At 43.6% G+C, this 20082-nt stretch overlaps 1 protein-coding gene across 1 annotated transcript in view; it reads left to right on the forward strand.

Moving 5' to 3' along the window:
* Nucleotides 1–20082, forward strand: part of LOC104577507 (tyrosine-protein kinase Fer-like) — a 164840-nt gene that overhangs the window by 62906 nt on the left and 81852 nt on the right. The window contains exons 9-10 of the mRNA XM_088526692.1: nucleotides 5108–5297; nucleotides 9995–10087. Coding sequence (XP_088382818.1) covers nucleotides 5108–5297; nucleotides 9995–10087 — 283 coding nt within the window. The remainder of the gene's footprint in view (nucleotides 1–5107; nucleotides 5298–9994; nucleotides 10088–20082) is intronic.

Consider the following 20082-nt stretch of genomic DNA (forward strand, 5'->3'; position numbering starts at 1 on the left):
TCTGACAGCTCACTAAGCACAGTACTGGTTGCATTCGCTTGTTTCAAGGCCTAGCAGGCAAGGAGCTCAATATTTCAGTGTGCCCACGTGGCTGATACCCCAGGGACGAAGACCCCCAAGTGCTCCAGAGATCAACGCTATCCTCACATTCTGAGCTAAAAGAGTTCGCTGCTCTTTTTGATCACCTTAACAGGGTCTTGCTGTTCCCCGGAGGGCCGTGTGGCCAAATCATACCAAGGCGACCAAATGTGCAAGGCCCACCCATAGGCTGGGGCGGAATGCCAGCCCAAGCTCGGTTCCCACATATCAAAAACCACCCGGTGGGAACCTTCCTAAGCCGGATAGTTCCCGTATTGTGGGTAACATTTCCGTTACACCATTCCTTTTCCCCTCTTGCCTCCTCAAGGGTTTTTGCATACTCAACTTTGAGACCTTCCAGTTCAACCTCGTATCTACTGTTCTCATTTTCCATTTTCTTCAGTCTGTTTCTCTCCCCTTCTAGTTGAGCCTGGAGACGAGCATTTTCTTGCCTTAAAAGACTATTCTGGGATTCAGTAGAAGACATCTGAACTTTAGTAGAAAGAAGTTCTTCTGTTGCAGCCCGTTCTCTTTCGGCAGCTGCTGCCAAAAGGGCTTGAGATTCACCAAGTCTGTTAGAAAGATTCTTTTCCAATTTTTCCCACAAGGAGGTTTGCGCTCCCAGCGTGGCTTGCAAATTTTCTATCTGCCGAAGCAGTGGCCGTGTAGCAGATGTAACACTTTGGCTCGGTTCTTGGTTCCGACTCTCCTCTTCTTGCAGTCTCTGTTGTAGTTCACTGATTTCCTGATGTAAGTAGTCCTCTCTTCTTGCTACCTGTTGTTCTGCACGTTGCAGCGCTAGCCACAGGTCTGCCACCTGAATCGCCAAAGCTTCTTGTTGCTGCCATGCCTCATCCTGGCCTTCTCCAAAGTTAAACCAAGTTGTTCCTTTGCCTTCATTTCCCGACTTAGGGCTGCCTCTTGTGCCTCACTGTCCTTTGTGGCATTAGCTTTATGAAGATCTGCAAGTTCCTTGTAAGCACTGTCAAGTGCTGCCTGGACACTTCTGTTCCTTTCTTCAAGATCTTCCACCTCTGCCTGGAGCTTATTAAGATCCTTTTCTTGTCGCTCTACAACACTGTTCAGTTGTTTAAAGGAATACCTAACACCAGTGCATCAAATTGGTCTGCTGTCCCACAAAGCCAACAACTCTTAACTTGAGTATAATTAACAATATGCCTAAGAAGCATAACATATCCATTAGTGTTAAAAGTAGCATCAGCTTCTATATAATAGCATTAAAAGTAACGTTACCTCCTAACAGCCACAATATACAGCTAATAAGAACAGTAACACTTCTTCCTCCCATGTTGTTCTTCTGCAGGCTCACACTTTCCACAGCTAGGGTACCGGTTGCTTGCCTGCTACATCTGATGTATGCAAGTTTGCTTCCAGCCAAGGTTTCACCCATTTTGCTGGCACCCATCTGGTTCCAGCATCTGTAATGATACAAGCATACCCTTTTCCCCAGGTTATCAAGTCTAAAGGTCCCGTCCATTTTCCGGTGTTCCAGTCTCTCAGTATCACCTTACACGGACCCGACTTTACTTCTGTCAGGGCTCCCTTTAGCCCAGCCCTGTGTTTGACCATCAGAGGGACTAGGCTGTCCTGGGGTAATCTCAAAATTTTAAAACATATTCTGCTCTTGCCAATTTTTCTGCAGGCATAATTTCCCCCCCCTTTTTTTTTCTTTCTCTTTTCTCTTTTTTTTTCTTTCTCTTTTTTTTTCTTTCTCTTTTCTCTTTTTTTTTCTTTCTCTTTTTTTTCTTTCTCTTTTCTCTTTTTTTTTCTTTCTCTTTTCTTTTTTTTTCTTTCTCTTTTCTTTCTCTTTTCTTTTTTATTTTTCTTTTTTTTCTTTTTCTTTTTCTCTTTTCTCTTTTTTTCTCTTTTTTTCTTTTTCTTTTTCTCTTTCTTTTTTCTCTTTTTTTCTTTTTCTTTTTTCTCTTTCTTTTTTCTCTTTTTCTTTTTTTTCTCTTTTCCTTTTTTCTCTTTTTTTCTTTTTTTTTGTTTTTTCCTTTTTTTCTCTCTCTCTCTTTTTTTTTTTTTCTTAATATAGCTGGCATTTCAGCATTTGGTTCATACGTTGCACTATGTCATGGTCCTCAGGATGCAATAGTATGGTGAAAAAACAATCTTTCAAATCGATTATTAAGATGTCCTAATCATTTTGAAAGGTCCTCGATTTCCATTTCTGTTTATGTTTGCATAGCTTCAATTTGGTTTCCTCCCCAGAAATTGCTTGGGATTTCCATATATTAAGGAGGCCCCCACTCCAGTAGCATTGAGGCTTTTACAATTTGTAAGGACTGTTGCCGGTCCTTCCATGCCAGTTGCACTGGAGCTTGGCCGTCGCTTCATTCTTGTTTCCCATGCTAAAGTACTTCCCTAGTCTCTTTCCAAGGATACAAGTCAGAGTACGGCTCCCAATCCTCCACTGGTTGGGGGGCGGGGGGGTGCCATAGTCTGAGTTATTCCTGGCTTTCCCGCTTTCAAATTCTGCACTTTCCTGTTGTGCTTATTCAGCCCTCTCTGCTGATATATATATTACACAATAAAGATCTAAAGACCACACACACAAACAGCACAAACACAGTTTCTATCCAGTGGCACGACCTCACGTAGCTGTGCACTCCACTAGTGAGTTCCACTGTCTCAATTGCCTAATCCCATCCTCGTTGCCAATTAGGTTGCGAATGGGTTTTGGATTCGGCAATAATCACACAGAACAAAGTGGCTACGACTATTCAGGTGAAAGCATGTTAAAGAAGCAAAGTATGCCTAATTACTCATGAGGTAATACTTGTCGGCAGGACACTGAGACTGAACATTCTCTCGAGGTGGCAGATTAGAGGGTTGCTGACAGGCTCCTAACTCAGCGGGCGTCCCCGCAGAGACAACGTGGGCCTCAGTGTTAGGAGTCTCACCCCCCCTCTTTCTGCACTGTCTGTTTATGCCGGGTGCATCCTGCCACGTAGGGCCAGTACGTGCCAGCAGGCAGACCGGGGGGCGGACAAACCCGCCTTCAGTCACATAACCTTCCCTCCTGGTCACGCAGGTGCGCATACCAGTAAGTGGTCCCAGCCGTCAGTCCGAGGGTCCTGCCTTTCTCATCTCCCTCCCTCTCGAATGTTTTGACCTTCAAATTAGCTTAGAGGATGTTTGCCATTAAGTTGGCTACAAGCCCGGTCGAGCAGCCGCCTTCAGCTGCTTTCGGAGGAGGTCGGCTGTGAGCCTGGCTGGGCAGCCGCCTCCATGCTCCTTATCACTCAGCCTGGGCAGGCAAACATCTTCTTTCTCAAGGTCTTGGGTTCTGTTTTGTACAATAGTTTTATGACTCTACGGATCGTACCAATTTCCACCTTTCAACCATACCTCGTTTCAGCATCAATATACAAAGGATACAACACATAATAGGGATGAACATAGCAAACAGAAATAATAGCCCTAATAACGGTTTCTGTCCTCACTTAAAGCATTACAGTTCTTCAACCCCCACTTTAAAAGACGGATCAAATCCCCCTGCACCTCCCTCCTGGCTGTTGTCAAGCCCTCAGCAACATAAGTCTCCTTGATCTCATTCGCCTTTTCTTCCCTGGCCCCCCTTCTCCTTTTTTCAAGGTGATCTAACAAGTCCTGGACCCAGCCGGGCCGTTCTTAGGCACGACGGGGCGGGAGTCTGGGAGTGGGGGCACAGACAGTGCAGGCACCACAGGCACAGATGAGGACGCATGTAGGGGGGGGGGGTTGGCAATGGATCTCCAGACACCAGCGGTTTTCGGTGGCGTGGCGGTCCTGGTCCTGAAGTGCTTGCAAAGGCCCTTACAGGTACACTGCTCGCAGCTTCGGGAGGCTCACGATCCGGCGGTGGACCTGTGATGTCCTTTGGGCGACGGTGGGGCTCAGAACCCCCTCGCTTCAGCTTGGGTCTTTGCAAGTGTCCCTTGTCTCTAGCCCATTTATACAGCTCATACAGCTTCTTCATGCTCACTGCTGCCTCCCTCTTTGCTAATAAGTCCAGCAGCAATTGTACAGCAGCTTCTCGCTCCATTTTGTACGTACACCGGGGTCTCTGCTTCTAGCCCTTCCCTGACGACGTCTTTCCGTCCCGGGCCCCAGCTTCTTGCCCCCCAACGCCGTCTTTTCCGTGTGCGCAATCACGGCCGGCTTACCCGCTCCGGTCCCCTTCTTGGTTGGATCACTCGTCTGCACCCGTACGTCGTTCTCCGGAATCCCGCACCGTTGTGCCAGGTCCCTGTACTAGTCCCTGTTCGGAATCTTGTCCCTGTTCGGAATCTGGTCCCTGTTCGGGCGCCACTTGTTGCAGCTTGGAGCGGGTCAGGAATGCCAGACAACAACTTCATAGAAGCTGGAACTGGCTTCGTCTATTAGCTTACATGCAGTACATTTATATGATTCTAACAGTTAGTGATGTAATTACACAGGCTCCTAATTGGTAGACAATGATCTAACTAAGACCCTTACAGCCCCCCTTACTTGTTTAGCTCATCCTTTTAGTTCAACAGCTCTTTTATTCCCTCTGACCTTGGTCTATTTCCTTATCTCCTAGTTAGCAGTCCCTTTGTTCTTTCACTGAAACCTGAAGGCTGGAATTGAGCAGGCCTGCTGGGCAGCCATGTCCGCGCCTCTCTAACCATTCCTCTACAATTTGCCACCCTTGCTGGCTCAGCACCGGACATGTTATCGTATATCTCCCATTGGACAGCTACTGTGCGGCTTATCAGCAGCCCAGCACAGGGAGTGCAACAGAGTTTGGCCACAGTGTGTTCACTCTGCTCCATCCTCCGTTACTCCTCTTCGCAGCTGCGAGGAGGGCAGATTGTTTTGCCTAGGGAACCGTGGAGGAGCAGAGTCCATGTGTACCAACCATCCTGGAAGTGGCAACTGTGTATCACCCCAAGCAAGCTTTTGTAATTCCAAAACTTCTGTTAGGCCCTAGTTTTCCTCTCAGTTCCCGCTTTCAAACAATTCTTCCACAGTTTCTGAGTTATTTTGTTGTTTTTCTCTGCAGTATTGTACTTTTGCTGAGCCAAAAGCAAGCACTGGAAGAACTCAAGCAAACAGTTCAGCAATTAAGATGCTCTGAGGCAAAATTTGCAGCACAGAAAGAACTACTGGAACAAAAGGTTCAAGAGAATGATGGGAAAGAGCCACCACCTGTAGTTAATTATGAAGAAGATGCCAGATCAGTCACTTCTATGGTAAGCTTAATATTTATTTTACTAGATCATGCAATCTGGCTATTGTACTTTAGTACTGGGATCAGAGGCCTAAAATGTTCACACGGGGGGAGGGGAAGCTGTGTGTGAAGACCCGAGCCTGGGGGGGGGCGGATAAGTACACATTAGTGGATAGCAGTCCTCCGCAAAGTTGGCAAAGGTGGCAAAAGTGGAGGTCTTGAATCGCTTGGAGGGCGTGGGGGAGGTGGGGGCCGCGCTCGCTTCTATCCCTGTTTCTGATGTAACCACATATTCTTGCAATGCCTCACATACAATACACCACGAACGCAACAGTGATGATGCCGCGAAGTCCCCTCAGGTAGCCCAGTCCCACAAAATTGCACCAAAATTGTCCCAAGCCCCGGGATTGCATATTGTTGTCTCACTTAAAGCGTTACAATTGTCTAATCCCCATTTTAAAAGACAAATCAAATCCCCGGTTTGGATATCCTGAACTCTCCCGGACCTATCTAAAACATGCTGCACAGTCTGCAGCAACTTTTCCTGCTCCTTTGTCATGGATCCCCGCATCGTCCTCGATAGCTAGGCTCCCACTTCCTAGTGCCAGAGCTTCTGAGGCTCGCACTCTCGCCGTGCCAGAGCTTCCGAGGCCCGCAATTCCCAGTGCTGGAGGTTCCAAGGCTCGCACTCCTGAGTGCCAGAGCTTCTGAGGCTCGCACTCCCCCGTGGTTTAGAGCTTCATTATCGTTTATCAGTTGCAGCCGCGTAGATGTTGTCCTTCGTCTGTCCTGTCGAGTTTTCTCCACCGCATGATCTTCCCCGTTCGCCTATCTCGTTCCCTGTTCGGGCGCCATTTATGGGAATCATCGAAAGGAGCAGGGGCTTAAGGTTATTTTTAAGCAGAATTGAACATATGCTGCATTATCAGCTGTCCCTCTTGTTGCTAATCTTCTAGCTTTTGATTGCTACAGAAAACACTATTGTTTGCCTGACCCTCAGAAGCATTAATTCTGTTTTATCTTTGTCTTGGATGTCTCTACAGCTTCTTACTTCCTTGTTTTTCTGAAGAACATGTGGGGTTTTTTTTGTTGTTTTCTTTGTTTTAATATGTAGCCTCTCCTCTGGATTCATATGATTAAAGAGCTACATAATGTAGTTCAATTTGAGCAAAATCTTTTGCATTGTTGCTTTGTCTTGCTCAAGTTCATTGGAAAATACCATTGCAAATATGATTGTTATGGTCCGTCATTTTGACTGTGTCACACTTCTGGGTGTACTGTTTTTTCTTCATGCACACCAAGACCCAGAGAACCGTATTTTTGCCCAGCAAAGCAACAATATATCTGGAAAAGGGGAATTTTTTGTTTGTTTGTTTGGATTTTTTTTTGTCCACAGGACGCTAGCAATTGTAGTGGAAAGTCTGTGGTCTATGATGGGAGTCTCTCAAAATAGAGAGTACTTCATGTTGCACAAAACTCCCAAAAGTGACCAGATAAAATGCAGAAGCTCCGCTTTCTTTACGTCATATATAAAGATATACTTCAGTAAAATTAATAGGTAATTCTCAAGCAAAATAGGGAGTGCTTTACTTGCATTTTTCAGATGCCCTCAGTCCTAGACTTCTTTGTGGTTTATTATGCTTCTTTTTTCTCTCTGCATCTATTCAGAAGAGAAAAAAAGGAAAGGAAGAGTACTGAAGTGATTGCTTAGAGTGTCATCTCTTTAAAATTGCTGAGGTAATTCTTCAGAGCATCTAAGAAGAAAAAAATGAAAACTAAAAAGAGAAACATAGCTGAGATGCACAACTGAGAATAGTGTTTCAGAATTTCTTGTTTCTCAGTGGTAGAATGATAACAATCTTGCTTGTATAATGGGTTGCTTTGGAAAATATGACAGAGCACTCTGATGGTTATAGTAGTTGTTGTCAATCAGCTCCTCAAGAAATTAGTGATTTATGTTAATAAGCCCCTTCTCTATTGTTGAAAAAAAAAAAAAGCAACAGTGCCTTGCCTTTTGCCATTTGTCCAGTGGATAGAAAATTTGTGACCTAGTCTAAATAACAGTTCCAGGCATTGAGGAGACGCATTGTAATTCTTGTTTTAATCCTTCTAGAGGATGATTAGAAATATGGCTAGTCCTAAAAGTGAAATATCAATCAAATGTATTTTTAATAATTCCTTGCATGACTCACTGTCATGTCACAGGTACATTTTAAACACAGTCAATGAAATAGTTTTAAAATGCTCTCTAATGAGAGAATATATTTCCCCTATATCTAACTTCTTCTTGGTAAACTATAATTTATCCTCCAGCAATTCAAACTTTACATAAAATAATACAGACCTGGGATTAGTTTTCATTCTAATGAAAGAGATGTAGTATAAAATAAAGTAAATGGCAAATTGTGCTACCATCTTGCTAATACCTCTGAAATTAATTAATTTAAACTAGAATGAAACTAAATCAGTCAATATACGTTAGAAGCTGCATTTTGTATTCTAGGAAGAAAAACTGCATTGCCAGTCATAATGAAATTTGCTTCATGAGTACTGGAATTAATGAACTTTGTTTTCCTACAGATTTTTATCCTTTGTCAATACTGCAGTCTGTACTGCATCACTAATGCAGAACTCCCAACAAGTTTCCTTCATAGGTTTGTGGATCTAATAGCAGTGTGTGTTGCACTCGCTTCTGAAGCTTATGTCCTGCCTGCCTAGCCAGCATGGTTGTGCTGCTCAGTCAGGTGGCTCATGTTCATTGGAATGGGGATCGTGTGGATTATAATGAAATTTTCCTTTGGGGGACACAAAGTTTCTGCTGTTGGCTTACTTCAGAAATCTTAACCTAATATTCTTTTCACAATCTGCGGTAAATTTTGAAGGACTTGACTGATAGATAATTGACAGACAGCACTAATGCATATTTTGTTTTTCTTTGGAAATTAGATTACAAAAAACGCTCTGACTTAACTAATACAACAGTGCACATGAAATGTGGATGGGCACTTCTGGTTTGTGTTCTTATATTTGTTTAGGGAATGATTTATACTTAATGCACTTAGAAAAATCTCTCCTGATGTATATACTATTCAGTACCTCAGTGAAAAGTGATTTCCTGCAGGATCTAATGGCTCTTGCTAAGGCGGTCTGCAGCTGGGCAATGACAATAAAGTACAGGAAGAGATCACTGGTGCTGCTCTTCAAGTCTATTTGAATTGCCTTGAAAAAGCTTAATAAGTGTAAAGAAACTCAGTACAGGCTACAGTTGTGCATATCATATGTTTCATAATGCTTGCTGTGGAAATAAATTATTAGTCTTCATTCCTCTAAGACACAGATGATTTTGAATATTTTTGGAGGGAATGTGCTATGAAAATACTGACAAGTGTTTATGAATATATTACATACTGAGCAGAACCAAAGTTTATGGTTTAAATCTGTATTTTAATACTCATTCTTTTCAATGAGTCAGTAAGACCATCATTCTGTGATCCTTAGCAAGTCCTATGGCAAAGTCCAGTTCAGGTGTCCTAGTGGTAGTTAGATGAGCTGTGCATTAGCCAGAGTTCCTCTACCTTTTTCTTCTTCTATTGCATTGAAACTCTCTCTGTTGGAAAACTCGATCATTCCAAGCCTGACAAACATGCAACTAAAATTTGGCACGATGTCCACTTGTTATTAATTTTTTTTAAGTAGCCAATTTAATTCATCAATACTAAAAAAATCAAAATCAACTTTCCAATGAACTAAGGACACAGTGTGATATTATCAGAAAATTAGCTGACAAGCAATACTACTTGACTCTGAATAAAAATTTTATTATGGGTAAGCGGACACATGACTAACGTTAATTTCAGTAACCAATAACTGCCTATTAGCTTTTTGACTAAGAGCTGTTAAGAGCTGTTTCATTGTTGCAGTTTTACTGAATAGCCCTGTACTTACGGAATTTCAACACAGCGAATGAGTTCAGTCCCCATGGTTTATTGTAGTATCAGAAAGAAAGAGGATCCGATCAGTTGCACTGATTGATATTAATATTTACAAGTAATGTATTAAAGAAGAACAAATTCTCCATGTGAAGAACTTCTTTCCTATGAAGGTGACAGAGCCCTGGAACAGGCTGCCCAGAGAGGTTGTGGAGTCTCCTTCTCTGGAGATCTTCAAAATCCACCTGGATGCCACCCTGTGCCACATGTTCTAGGTGTCCCTGCTTGAGCAGGGGGGTTGGACTAGATGATCTCTAGAGGTCCTTTCCAGCTTCAACCATTCTGTAATTCTGTGAAATTAATAAACGGAGAAAACAGAAATTAGCGATAATGCAAGTGTGCACTTATGGACTTTAATATATATTTTATTATATGGTTTAAATCAATAACCTTTTCAAAAAGTATTACAAGTCGGTTGAGAAATAGATCTTCTACTTTAAGGTAACAAAAGCATTTCAGTTCTCTTATAGAGTTAACAGTAGTGATATTTAAAAATAATTGCAAAAATATTGGGGGAATTGCAGAACTTTTCAGCCTTACAATTAGTATACATTATCATAATACGACCGATGTTGACACAAGTTTGCTTTTTTGTATCAGTAGAGCATCAGTCCCCGTCTTAAACAAAATCCATGTGTCTACATTCCGTATCCTCTAAAAATTCACTTAACAGTGCTCGGGGTAAATCTATATTGATCTGTATTACAAGAGATATTACTTTTTCTCCTAGGATAAGAGAGAAAAAGTCTCGAGGTTTGACACTATTCGTCACTCAATAACTGGAATTATAAGATCTCCAAAATCCGTACTGGGCTCATCATCAGTGAGTAGTATCACAATGTCATGTTGTACTATATTATCTTATTTTTATACCTTAACTAGATTTTTTTTTCTGAAATAGAAAAAAAAGTACAGTTATGAAGTTTTGCTTTTGGTTAACATAGAAAAAGATTAAGATGATGTTATAAACTCTACTGTTTTGTTTTTTAGTGGGCATAATATTGTGGCATAATTGTATGTGAGAAAAACTAATTTATTACAATTAAAAAAAAAAGAAACTGTGTATTCTTTGCAGCTCCCAGATTGCTGTCCTTTTAAGGGTACTGTTTCTTGTGAGGTAGATTTACTAGTAATGCTATATATTATGTATATCTGTAATGGGTCAGATGGTCCCGCATGTTCTATTATCATTGTAATAATTATATTTATATGTTTACTATTGAATCACCAGCATAAGAACATTTTTATTATTCCTTTTACTACCACAAGAACTGGTGTTAAGTCATTAGATATTATATGTCTAGTTTCTATCCCCAATGGAGTTATTGAATATCTCTTCTAATTGACTTTTGTTCAGGTTCCCCAATTGATGAAGAATGTTTGTTGTTGCCCAAGTATGAACAACAGTTTATAAAACAAAAATACAAAAGGAAGAAAGCCTGTTTTGTATGACTCCGATTTACGTGTTTGTTTTCAAATACAGACTTAAAAGATTAGTTAAAATATTTGTTTATATACTTAGGGGAGTCACCATGTTTTTTAATATATCTTCCCATTAAAAAAAAAAAGCAAACTTGTCTGTCTTCCTGAAGTAGAAAAGGTGACTGTCCCACCCCCACCAAAAAAGATACTCCAGGTTGAGGAGTTTTTTTAAGTGTCTTTTGATTTGTGGTCTTGAACCTGAAATGTTGATTTAAAATAGCATTTCTGAGAAATTTTTAGAATAATAGGACTTCTGTTGCACCTGTCACTGTTAGGTTCTAGTCTATGTAGTCTAGCTAAACAATATCTAAGATGCGTGGGAGAGATTACATATACATGCATATACACACACATTGCATTATATAAAATATATATATATATAAATGTGAAGATTGTATAAAGTAATAAAGGAGAATAATAATAAATATGATAACAAGAGAAAATTAGGACAGGAACACTTTTCTTATGAGAATTGCGAAAGTTGCTTGACGTACTTAACATGCTAAAGGAAAAGTCCTGCTAAAATACTAAAACATCCCTGCAGAGAAATTAAATCTTCAGTTATTTATTTGTGCTATAAAATTTCTAGTTGATGTCAAATGGAACACCTTGTCTGTTTGGAAGTATTCGACAATTTGTTATGTTTAAAAATATGTCAAACATGAAAACATGTGGGGAAGAGAACAAAATTTAAACAATAGGCTCAAGATATAAAATACTGAAATATAAATATAAATTATGAAATCAGGGAAAGGCAGTGTCAGTATTGTAATTGTCTTTAATTAAAGTATCATTTAAAGAATCTGCTTCATTTTAATTTTTGTACAACTTCATATCACTCGTAACTCTATTGAAGCTTGTGTAAACTTGGGTATAAATATATGGTAGGTGGGTTTAGAGAAGCCTTAGAATATATTTGGGACAACTAAGATAAGAATTGGGTCTTGTGAGGCAGAAAATCAAATCTAAGTAACAAATGTAGTTTAGATTACCTGCATTAGAGTGACAGAGCCCTGGAACAGGCTACCCAGAGAAGTCGTGGAGTCTCCTCTGGAGATCTTCAAAACCCGCCTGGATGCCACCCTGTGCCATGTGCTCTGGGTGTCCCTGCTTGAGCAGGGGGGTTGGACTAGATGATCTCTAGAGGTCCCTTCCAAACTCAACCATTCTGTGATTCAGTGATTATTTAAATGATCTTCAAAGTCATTATATATGCATCAATCCCATGTGTGTCTGTTCTGATTTAGCAATTCATTACAGAATTCCAACATGCATGTAGGGATAAAATTAGTTTCATGAATTAGCACTTTGCTCTTAAAATGGTTAGCTGGTCAGCTATTTCCTGCTTGCAATTACAGAACCATGCAGATCGTTTCTTTCGGAGTTGGTACTTCAAACCTATTATTCATTAACAAAGTGTACTGTCTGATTATGGAAGGTGCATTATAAAGTAATAATAATACAGATAAAGCAATTTGTTAATTCTTTTAAGCACAGAAATGTAAAATAGAATCTGGAAGAAGTGTAGAAAAGGACTGTGGGAATCATCAAAAGGAGCAGGGGCTTAAGGTTTAGGACCAGAAGCCATAAGCCCTTTTATTGAGCATCAGACCAAACTTATATATTCTCCGAGTATGTGAGCATACACTGTCCGCGCGCTGTGCACGCGCTCCCTCCCCCTGCCTCTAGCCAATTCCTTGACTCTATTGCTATCTGGATCCAATCCTGCTAACGGACAACAGGTAACCAACCAGAGATCGGTGCGCCCGGCCTGTGTTTTAGGTTTCTCTGTCTGCTAATCTGTTATTCCTAACTTTCACAGTTTCTCACTCCTAACTTTCACCGTTCCCACAGCTTCCCACAGTTTCTCACGGTTTCTCAGTTCCCACAAAGGACCAATACTGATTCTTTTATAGAATGTAGTCTACATAAAAACATAATGTTAGTTACCTGGTTTCATACTATACATTTTAAACATATTGAAGCTTTTAATGTGAAAGGATATCTTAGGATAATAATACTATAGTATTATTAATAATATAATAATACTAAACAATACTGTAGTTACTTCATTCTGTTACCTAAAACCTACTTCAACAGGCTTGCCTAGGACACGTCATGGGACACAGTTGTGTGTTCAATTCATAATACAAATGGAGGCTTTGTTGAGAGATTTGCCACTCTGGCAGTGATCTTTATGAACTCTGTGATTAATAATTTTTAATGACATGCAGTCTCAATAAGGGCATCTTAGTCTAGCCATACAAATAAATCTGAAGTGGTCACTTGAACAAAATATATTTTCCAAATGCTTGTTAAAATTAATATGTGAATTTACAGGTTAAGATTCACTACCTCCCATTTATAACAGTACACCAGGTGCTTCTACTCTGTTATGGTGTAAATGCTAAGAAAAAAAAATAAAATGCCTCTTAGAATTGTGAATTGGTTTGGAATGGGATTTTTAAATTCTATGGAAATCATAGAATCATGGAAACATAGAATCATTATGGTTGCAAAAAACACTTCAAGATCATCGAGTCAAACCCTAAGCCCCTCAGCACCATTCCTGTTAAACCATGTCCCTAAGTGCTTCATCTACACACTTCTTGAACACTAGCAGAGACAGTGACTCCACCACTTCCCTGGGCAGCCTGTTCCAATGCTTCACCACTCTTTCCATGTAGAAATTGTTCCTAATATCTAGCATGAACGTCCCCTGGTACAACTTGAGGCCATTTCCTCTTGTCCTATTTTCGGTAGTTATTTTGGAGAAGAGATCAACCTGCGCCTCACTGCAACCTCCTTTCCGGGAGTTATAGAGAGCAATGAGGTCTCCCCTGAGCCTCCTCTTCTCCAGACTAAATAACCCCAGCTCCCTCAGCCGCTCCTCATAAGGTCTGTGCTCCAGACCCTTCACCAGCTTCGTTGCCCTTCTTTGGACATGCTCTAGTGCCTCCATGTCCTTCTTGTAGTGAGGGGCCCAAAACAGAACACAGTATTTGAAGTGCGACCTCATCAGCGCCGAGTACAGGGGGACGATCACTTCCCTGGTCCTGCTGGCTATACCGTTCCTGATACAAGCCAGGAGGCCATTGGCCTTCTTGGCCACCTGGGCATACTGCTGGCTCATGTTCAGCCAGCTGTCGACCAGCACCCCCAGATCATTTTCTGCTGCGCGGCTCTCCAGCTGCTCTGCCCCAAGCCTGTAGCGCTGCATGGGGTTGTTGTGACTGAAGTGCAGGAGCCGGCACTTGACCTTGTTGAACCTCATACAGTTGGCCTCAGCCCATCAATCCATAGAATCATAGAATGCTTAAGGTTGGAAGGGACCTCTAGAGGTCATCTAGTCCAACCCCCCTGCACACGCGGGGTCAACTAGAGCACGTGGCACAGGCCTGCATCCAAGCGGGTCTTGGAGATCTCCAGAGAAGGAGACTCCACAACCTCTCTGGGCAGCCTGTTCCAGCGCTCTGTCACCCTCACTGTTAAAAAATTTTTCCTTAAGTTCATGTGGAACTTTTGGTGCTTCAGTTTGTGGCCATTACCTCTAGTTCTGTCAGTGGCCACCAGTGAAAAGAGGCCAGCACCATCCTCCTCACTGCCTCCTTTGAGGTACTTGTAGACACTGATTAGATCCCCTCTCAGCCTTCTCTTCTCCAGGCTGAACAGGCCCAGCTCTCTCAGCCTCTCCTTATACAGCAGATGTTCCAGGCCCCTGATCATCCTCATAGCCCTGCGCTGGACTCTCTCCAGCAGCTCCACATCCCTCTTGTACTGTGGAGCCCAGAACTGGACACAATACTCCAGATGCGGCCTCACCAGGGCTGAGTAGAGGGGCAGGATCATCTCCCTCGACCTGCTGGAGACGCTCTTCTTAATGCACCCCAGGATCCCATTGGCCTTCTTGGCCACAAGAGCACACTGCTGCCTCATGGTCAACTTGTCGTCCACCATGACACCCAGGTCTTTCTCTGCAGAGCTGCTCTCCAGAAGGTCAGTCCTCAGCCTGTACTGGTGTCTGGGGTTATTCCTCCCCAGGTGCAGAACCTTGCATTTGGCCTTGTTGAATTTCATGAGGTTTTTCACCACCCAGTTGTCCAGTGTGTCCAGGTCCCTCTGGATGTCAGCGCAGCCCTCTGGGGTATCAGCTACTCCTCCCAGTTTCGTGTCATCAGCAAACTTGCTGAGGGAGCACTCTGTGCCTTCCTCCAGGTCATTGATGAATAAATTGAACAGGACTGGACTGAGGACTGACCCCTGGGGGACCCCACTAGCTACAGGCCTCCAACTAGACTCGACACCGCTGATCACCACCCTCTGAGCTCTGCCATCCAGCCAATTCCTAATCCACCTTGTTGCCGTTCTAACAGCGCAGCGACCCGGTTCAAAACCACCCCCAAGCCATTCGGTCCATTAACTAGTTGACACCAATGTGATGGACGACAAAATGGCTTTTATTGATGGGTAACAAGGTGTTATATAGCCAAGGTTTACAACGTCACATCCGTCTGCTTACATCATAAACTAACACTATTGGCTATTAGGGGCTCTATCTTTCCGTACAGCACGACATCTTCCGGCCGCCGGACCTAACTACCTGCAACATTTCCCCCCCCCCCCCATGCATAACAAAATTAGCTAAAATATAACTATCTTATTCTTACTTATTTTCTTATCTAATTCTAATTTTAATTACTTGTTCTTATTTTATTCTTACTTACTGTTATTATTACTACCTTATTTTTACTATACTATTCTTATTATTATATTATTCTATCCTTATAACAATGTTAAAATTATGTATCATAACTTTGGCATTAAAAAGCATAAGGCACAAAGAAGAAGGTATGGTGGATATCCACTGAGTGGATATATCTGTTCAAATATCTATTTGAAGGACTGGTGTGACTTTACTTGTCTTATAACTTCCGGAATTAAGATGACGCAAAGACATCGCAGACCTCTCTTGCGGAGGGTGTTTTGTTGTTTTCTGGATTCAGTCGGCGTGGAACTCACAGTCTCCGGTGGGATGTATGTCACTGGGGCGCACGGGTTACTTGGGGCGCCCGATGATCTGGTTCTGTGAACAGAAACTCACAATTTTCATTAGTTTTATTTTGAAGGTCTGGTTTAATAGACTTAAGCGGACACCACTTGACTCTGCCATCTTTCCTGACGGCGGCATACCCTCGCCCTGTTAGAACTAGTTTCCACCCTTGTTCCCATTCTCCCAGTTCATTTCTAATCATAACTGGTGGGCCTTCTTCTAGTGCTCGAGTGGCCCAGTGTTTTTGGGTGGGACTTTTCACTTCCTCCCCCCTGGGAAATTGATTTAGTGCTAACAAGGCAGTCGCTAGTAGACGTGTTTGGTCTCTTGTGGGAATGGCGTTGCTAAAGCCCTCTGCATTTGCTAATACCTCTAATTTAGACTTCAGAGTTTGGTTTGCTCGTTCTACTATGGCTTGTCCTGTGCTATTATATGGGATGCCATGTGTTAGGGTAATACCCCATCTCAGGGCAAATGCTTGGACTGATTTAGATACAAAATTTGGACCGTTGTCTGTTTTGATCTGATTAGGAACACCAAGCCACGCCATGGCTGTTAGCCAATGTTGAATGGTTGCTTTGGAGTCAGTTTTAAGGTGTTGAGTGGCTACGATCACTCCACTATATGTGTCTACAGTCACCGCTAGCCACGCTCGAGGTTTCAACAACTGGCAGAGTGTAAAATCTGTTTGCCACACTTCGGAAGGTTTAAGACCTCTGGGGTTTACCCCGCTAGACCACAGTGGTGCTTTCTGACAGTGGGGGCACGTAGCTATTATATGTTTCGCGTCAGTGATTGAAATCTCGCATCTTTTTGCCAACGCTTTGGCTCCGATATGGAGAGACTCATGTAGCTGTCGAGCGTCTCTTAGCGTCCATAGTCTTTTTGCAGCGGCGTCTGCTTTATTATTACCGATTTGGAAAAATCCTTTAATTGGGCTGTGGCTATTGACGTGGATGACTGATATGGTGCCCTTTCGAGAAAAAAGTGCTTCTTCCAGCATTAGGGCCGTCGTGGATGTTGACACGCCAGGCCCCAACATGGCCAAGCAAAGCTTGGCCACAAACATTGAATCAGTTACTATGTTGAGGTGTTCTGTTGGGAATAGCCCACACGCTAATACGACGGCCATCGCTTCTAACTGTTGGGCTGAAAGCGTGCGATCGATCACTTTAATGCAATGCCATTCTCCTCCCGATTGCCATACTGCCGCTGCTGTTGAAGTCGCTGAGGATGCGTCTGTAAAGACCGTTGGTCCTTGTTGGGGTCGGTCCATGATTTTCTGTGGGAGGTCCATGTTGACAATTGTCAGCATCTGGGTCCAGGGAGGTTTTGCGGCGTACCGGATTTCTCCACCAAATCCGACGAGAGCTACAGCCAGATATTCTGACATCGCTACTGATTGCGTTGGGAGCTGTTTGCGGAAGGGCAGGTATATCCTGGTAGGTTCGATGCCTAGGTGTCTTAAGGCGAGTTTTCTGCCTTTCATGATGAGATTGCCAAGACACTCGACTCCCGGAGAAAATGCACGTGACGGTTTTCCTAGGACTATCCATTGTATTGGCTGAGCTTTTTCAGGAGGGCCCTGCGCTAGTGCTCCTACCCCTCCTCCTTCCGTAAAGTGTACGTATAGATCAAGTGGTAAATTTGGGTTCCACCTGGCAAGCGTGCTGGATGATACTTGCCGTTCAATGAAGTCGAGAGAATCCATTGCCTCTGCTGTTAAAGTTTTTTGTTCCCATGGGCTCTTTCCTTTTAAAAGATCGTGCAGGGGGGTCATGATTTCAGGAGGGATTAGGACAATATTGCGGAGCCACTGTAAAGATCCGACTAACTGCTGCATATCATGGAGTGTTTTAATGTTTCGACGGATTTTTATTTTGGGGGGGGTTATATAAGAACTTGTGATCCCTACTCCCAAAAAACTTACACATGGTCCCTTTTTGATTTTCGCACTTGCAATTTCGAATCCGTTCGTTTTCAGGGTTTCTGAAACTACTAACAGCAATTGGTCCACTTGACTTCCTGATGGTGCAGCGATTAAAATATCGTCCATGTATTGAATAATAGTCACAGTCGGATTATTGCGTCGGACTGGTGCCAATGCCCGATCCACCGTAATCTGACAGATAGTGGGTGAATTGATCATTCCTTGAGGCAACACTTTCCACTGGAAACGTAGGTTGGGGCGCTGGCTGTTTGGAAACACAATAGAAAAAGCAAACCGCTCCCTGTCTTCCTCATGCAGAGGTATTGAGAAGAAACAGTCTTTGATATCAAGGACAGCACAGGGTTGTCCTTCCGGTATCATAGAGTTCATAGGCAATAACGTTTGAACAGGACCCATGGGTTGGATTCTCTTGTTGACTTCGCGTAGATCATGGAGGAGACGGAACTCTTTGCCATTTCGTTTGTGTATTACAAAAACTGGGGTGTTCCACGGGCTGGTGGAGGGTTCTATATGACCTCGCTGTAATTCGCGGTCGATTATCTCTAGAAGGGCATCCATTCGAGGCTTCGATAGGGGCCACTGCTCAACCCACACTGGGTCGGACGATTTCCACGTCAGTTTAATTGGTGGAAGTGGGTGTACGGCAGTGGCCCTTAGAGTAAATTTGTCACCCTGGCTTTTAATAGAGCCAGAGCGTCCCTTCCCAACAAAGGTGGGACTCCTGCCATAACATATGGAAAAAGGGTGATGGTTTTTTCAGGCCCCTTTTCTGTGTGAAGCGTGATTGCTACCGATTGAACACTTTTTCGAGCTCGGGTTAATCCGCCGACTCCACCCACCATGGGTGCGTCTTCCAATTTCCAACGTGAGGGCCAACTCGTCTCCGGAATAACTGTAACATCTGCGCCGGTATCAATTAAAAAGGGGATATTAATAGCGGTGTCGTTAAAAGCATTAGAGAGGGAACAAGTTCCCCACACTACCGGTGGGTGGTCACATCTCACTGCTAAGGCCACTCTGGGGTCTCATCCCCAAGTGGTGGTTCTTGTTCTTCCTGTGATAGGGGCTGATTTAGCTCGGCCGTCGGTTGGGCCATTAAGCTGGTCGCTCGAGGGGGTAGCGGGTTCAAGAATGCCTTGCTCCATCCAGGGTTGACATAGTTGGGCCGCCTCATGTTCTGAGTGGGAGAGAGCCGTGCACGGCCCAGGCGCCCTCTCCCCACCCCGTTTCCCTGGAATCTGGATCTGCATTCTCTAGCGAAATGTCCTTTCCTGCCGCAGATCCAACATGGCCCTCTGAGTCGATCTTGACATGCCATTGCGTTGGTTACTGCGGCGTGAACAGCCACCTGAATTGGGGTTAAATGCTCTTCCTTTGCAACATGCTTAATCATGTCTGCAACACTTGCCCCCATCCGTAATGATCGCAAGATTTCTTTGGTTGCCAAATTGCATTGTTGGCGTAAACATTCTGCTATGACCGGGCCTTTTGCCTCCGTAGGGAGGGATGAAGAGTCGACCGCTGCTTGGAGACGATCTACAAATTGTGTAAAGCTCTCACTTTCACTTTGTTTTATTGAGGACCATGGCGTTGATTTGGCGACAACTTTAATGGCTGTGCTAATGGCTTCTCTGGCCGCACGAGTAGTTACCATAACTTCATGGGGCCGCAGGCTGTGGGCCTGCGTCTGGGGGGTGATCATTGCTGGATCTGCACCCATTAACCGCAGCAGGTTGGAACCGTATAGCGGATGATCTGGTCCGGTTACTTGGGCCAAATACTTTATACAGTTGTCTTCCCATTCTTGTTTGAAAACGATCACTCCTGCTCCATCAAAGATCAGCCTAGAAATTTGCTTTATATCGAATGGGAGCATATCGTCCCCCCCGAAGATACCATCTATGAGGGTATCTACCATGGCAGAATTAATCCCTTTATCTGCAATTGCTTTAACAACCGCTTGTATGTCCTTAGATTTTATCGGCGAGTGGACCCTCTGTTCTCCTTCCATCCGAACCGGGAATGCTAGCTTGGCTGATGGGGCCCAGTCGGCACACGCGATCTTTATTTCCTTCCAGTCTGTGTAAGGCGATTCTTTCCCCCCCCGGTTTTTCTTTGAAATGACTGCTCGGGTCTGCTCTTCGCCCCTCACTCGGGCTTCTTCTGGACCCCTCCCTCGGGTCTGCTCTTCGCCCCTCACTCGGGCTTCTTCTGGACCCCTCCCTCGGGTCTGCTCTTCGCCCCTCACTCGGACTTGCTCTCGACCCCTCCCTCGGGTCTGCTCTCCGTCCCTCACTCGGACTTGCTCTCGACCCCTCCCTCGGGTCTGCTCTCC

This window comes from Tinamus guttatus, unplaced genomic scaffold, assembly GCF_059628265.1.
Source record: "Tinamus guttatus ecotype Peru unplaced genomic scaffold, ASM5962826v1 Tinamus_guttatus_pri_ptg000252l, whole genome shotgun sequence".
In the NCBI taxonomy this organism is placed as follows: domain Eukaryota; kingdom Metazoa; phylum Chordata; class Aves; order Tinamiformes; family Tinamidae; genus Tinamus; species Tinamus guttatus.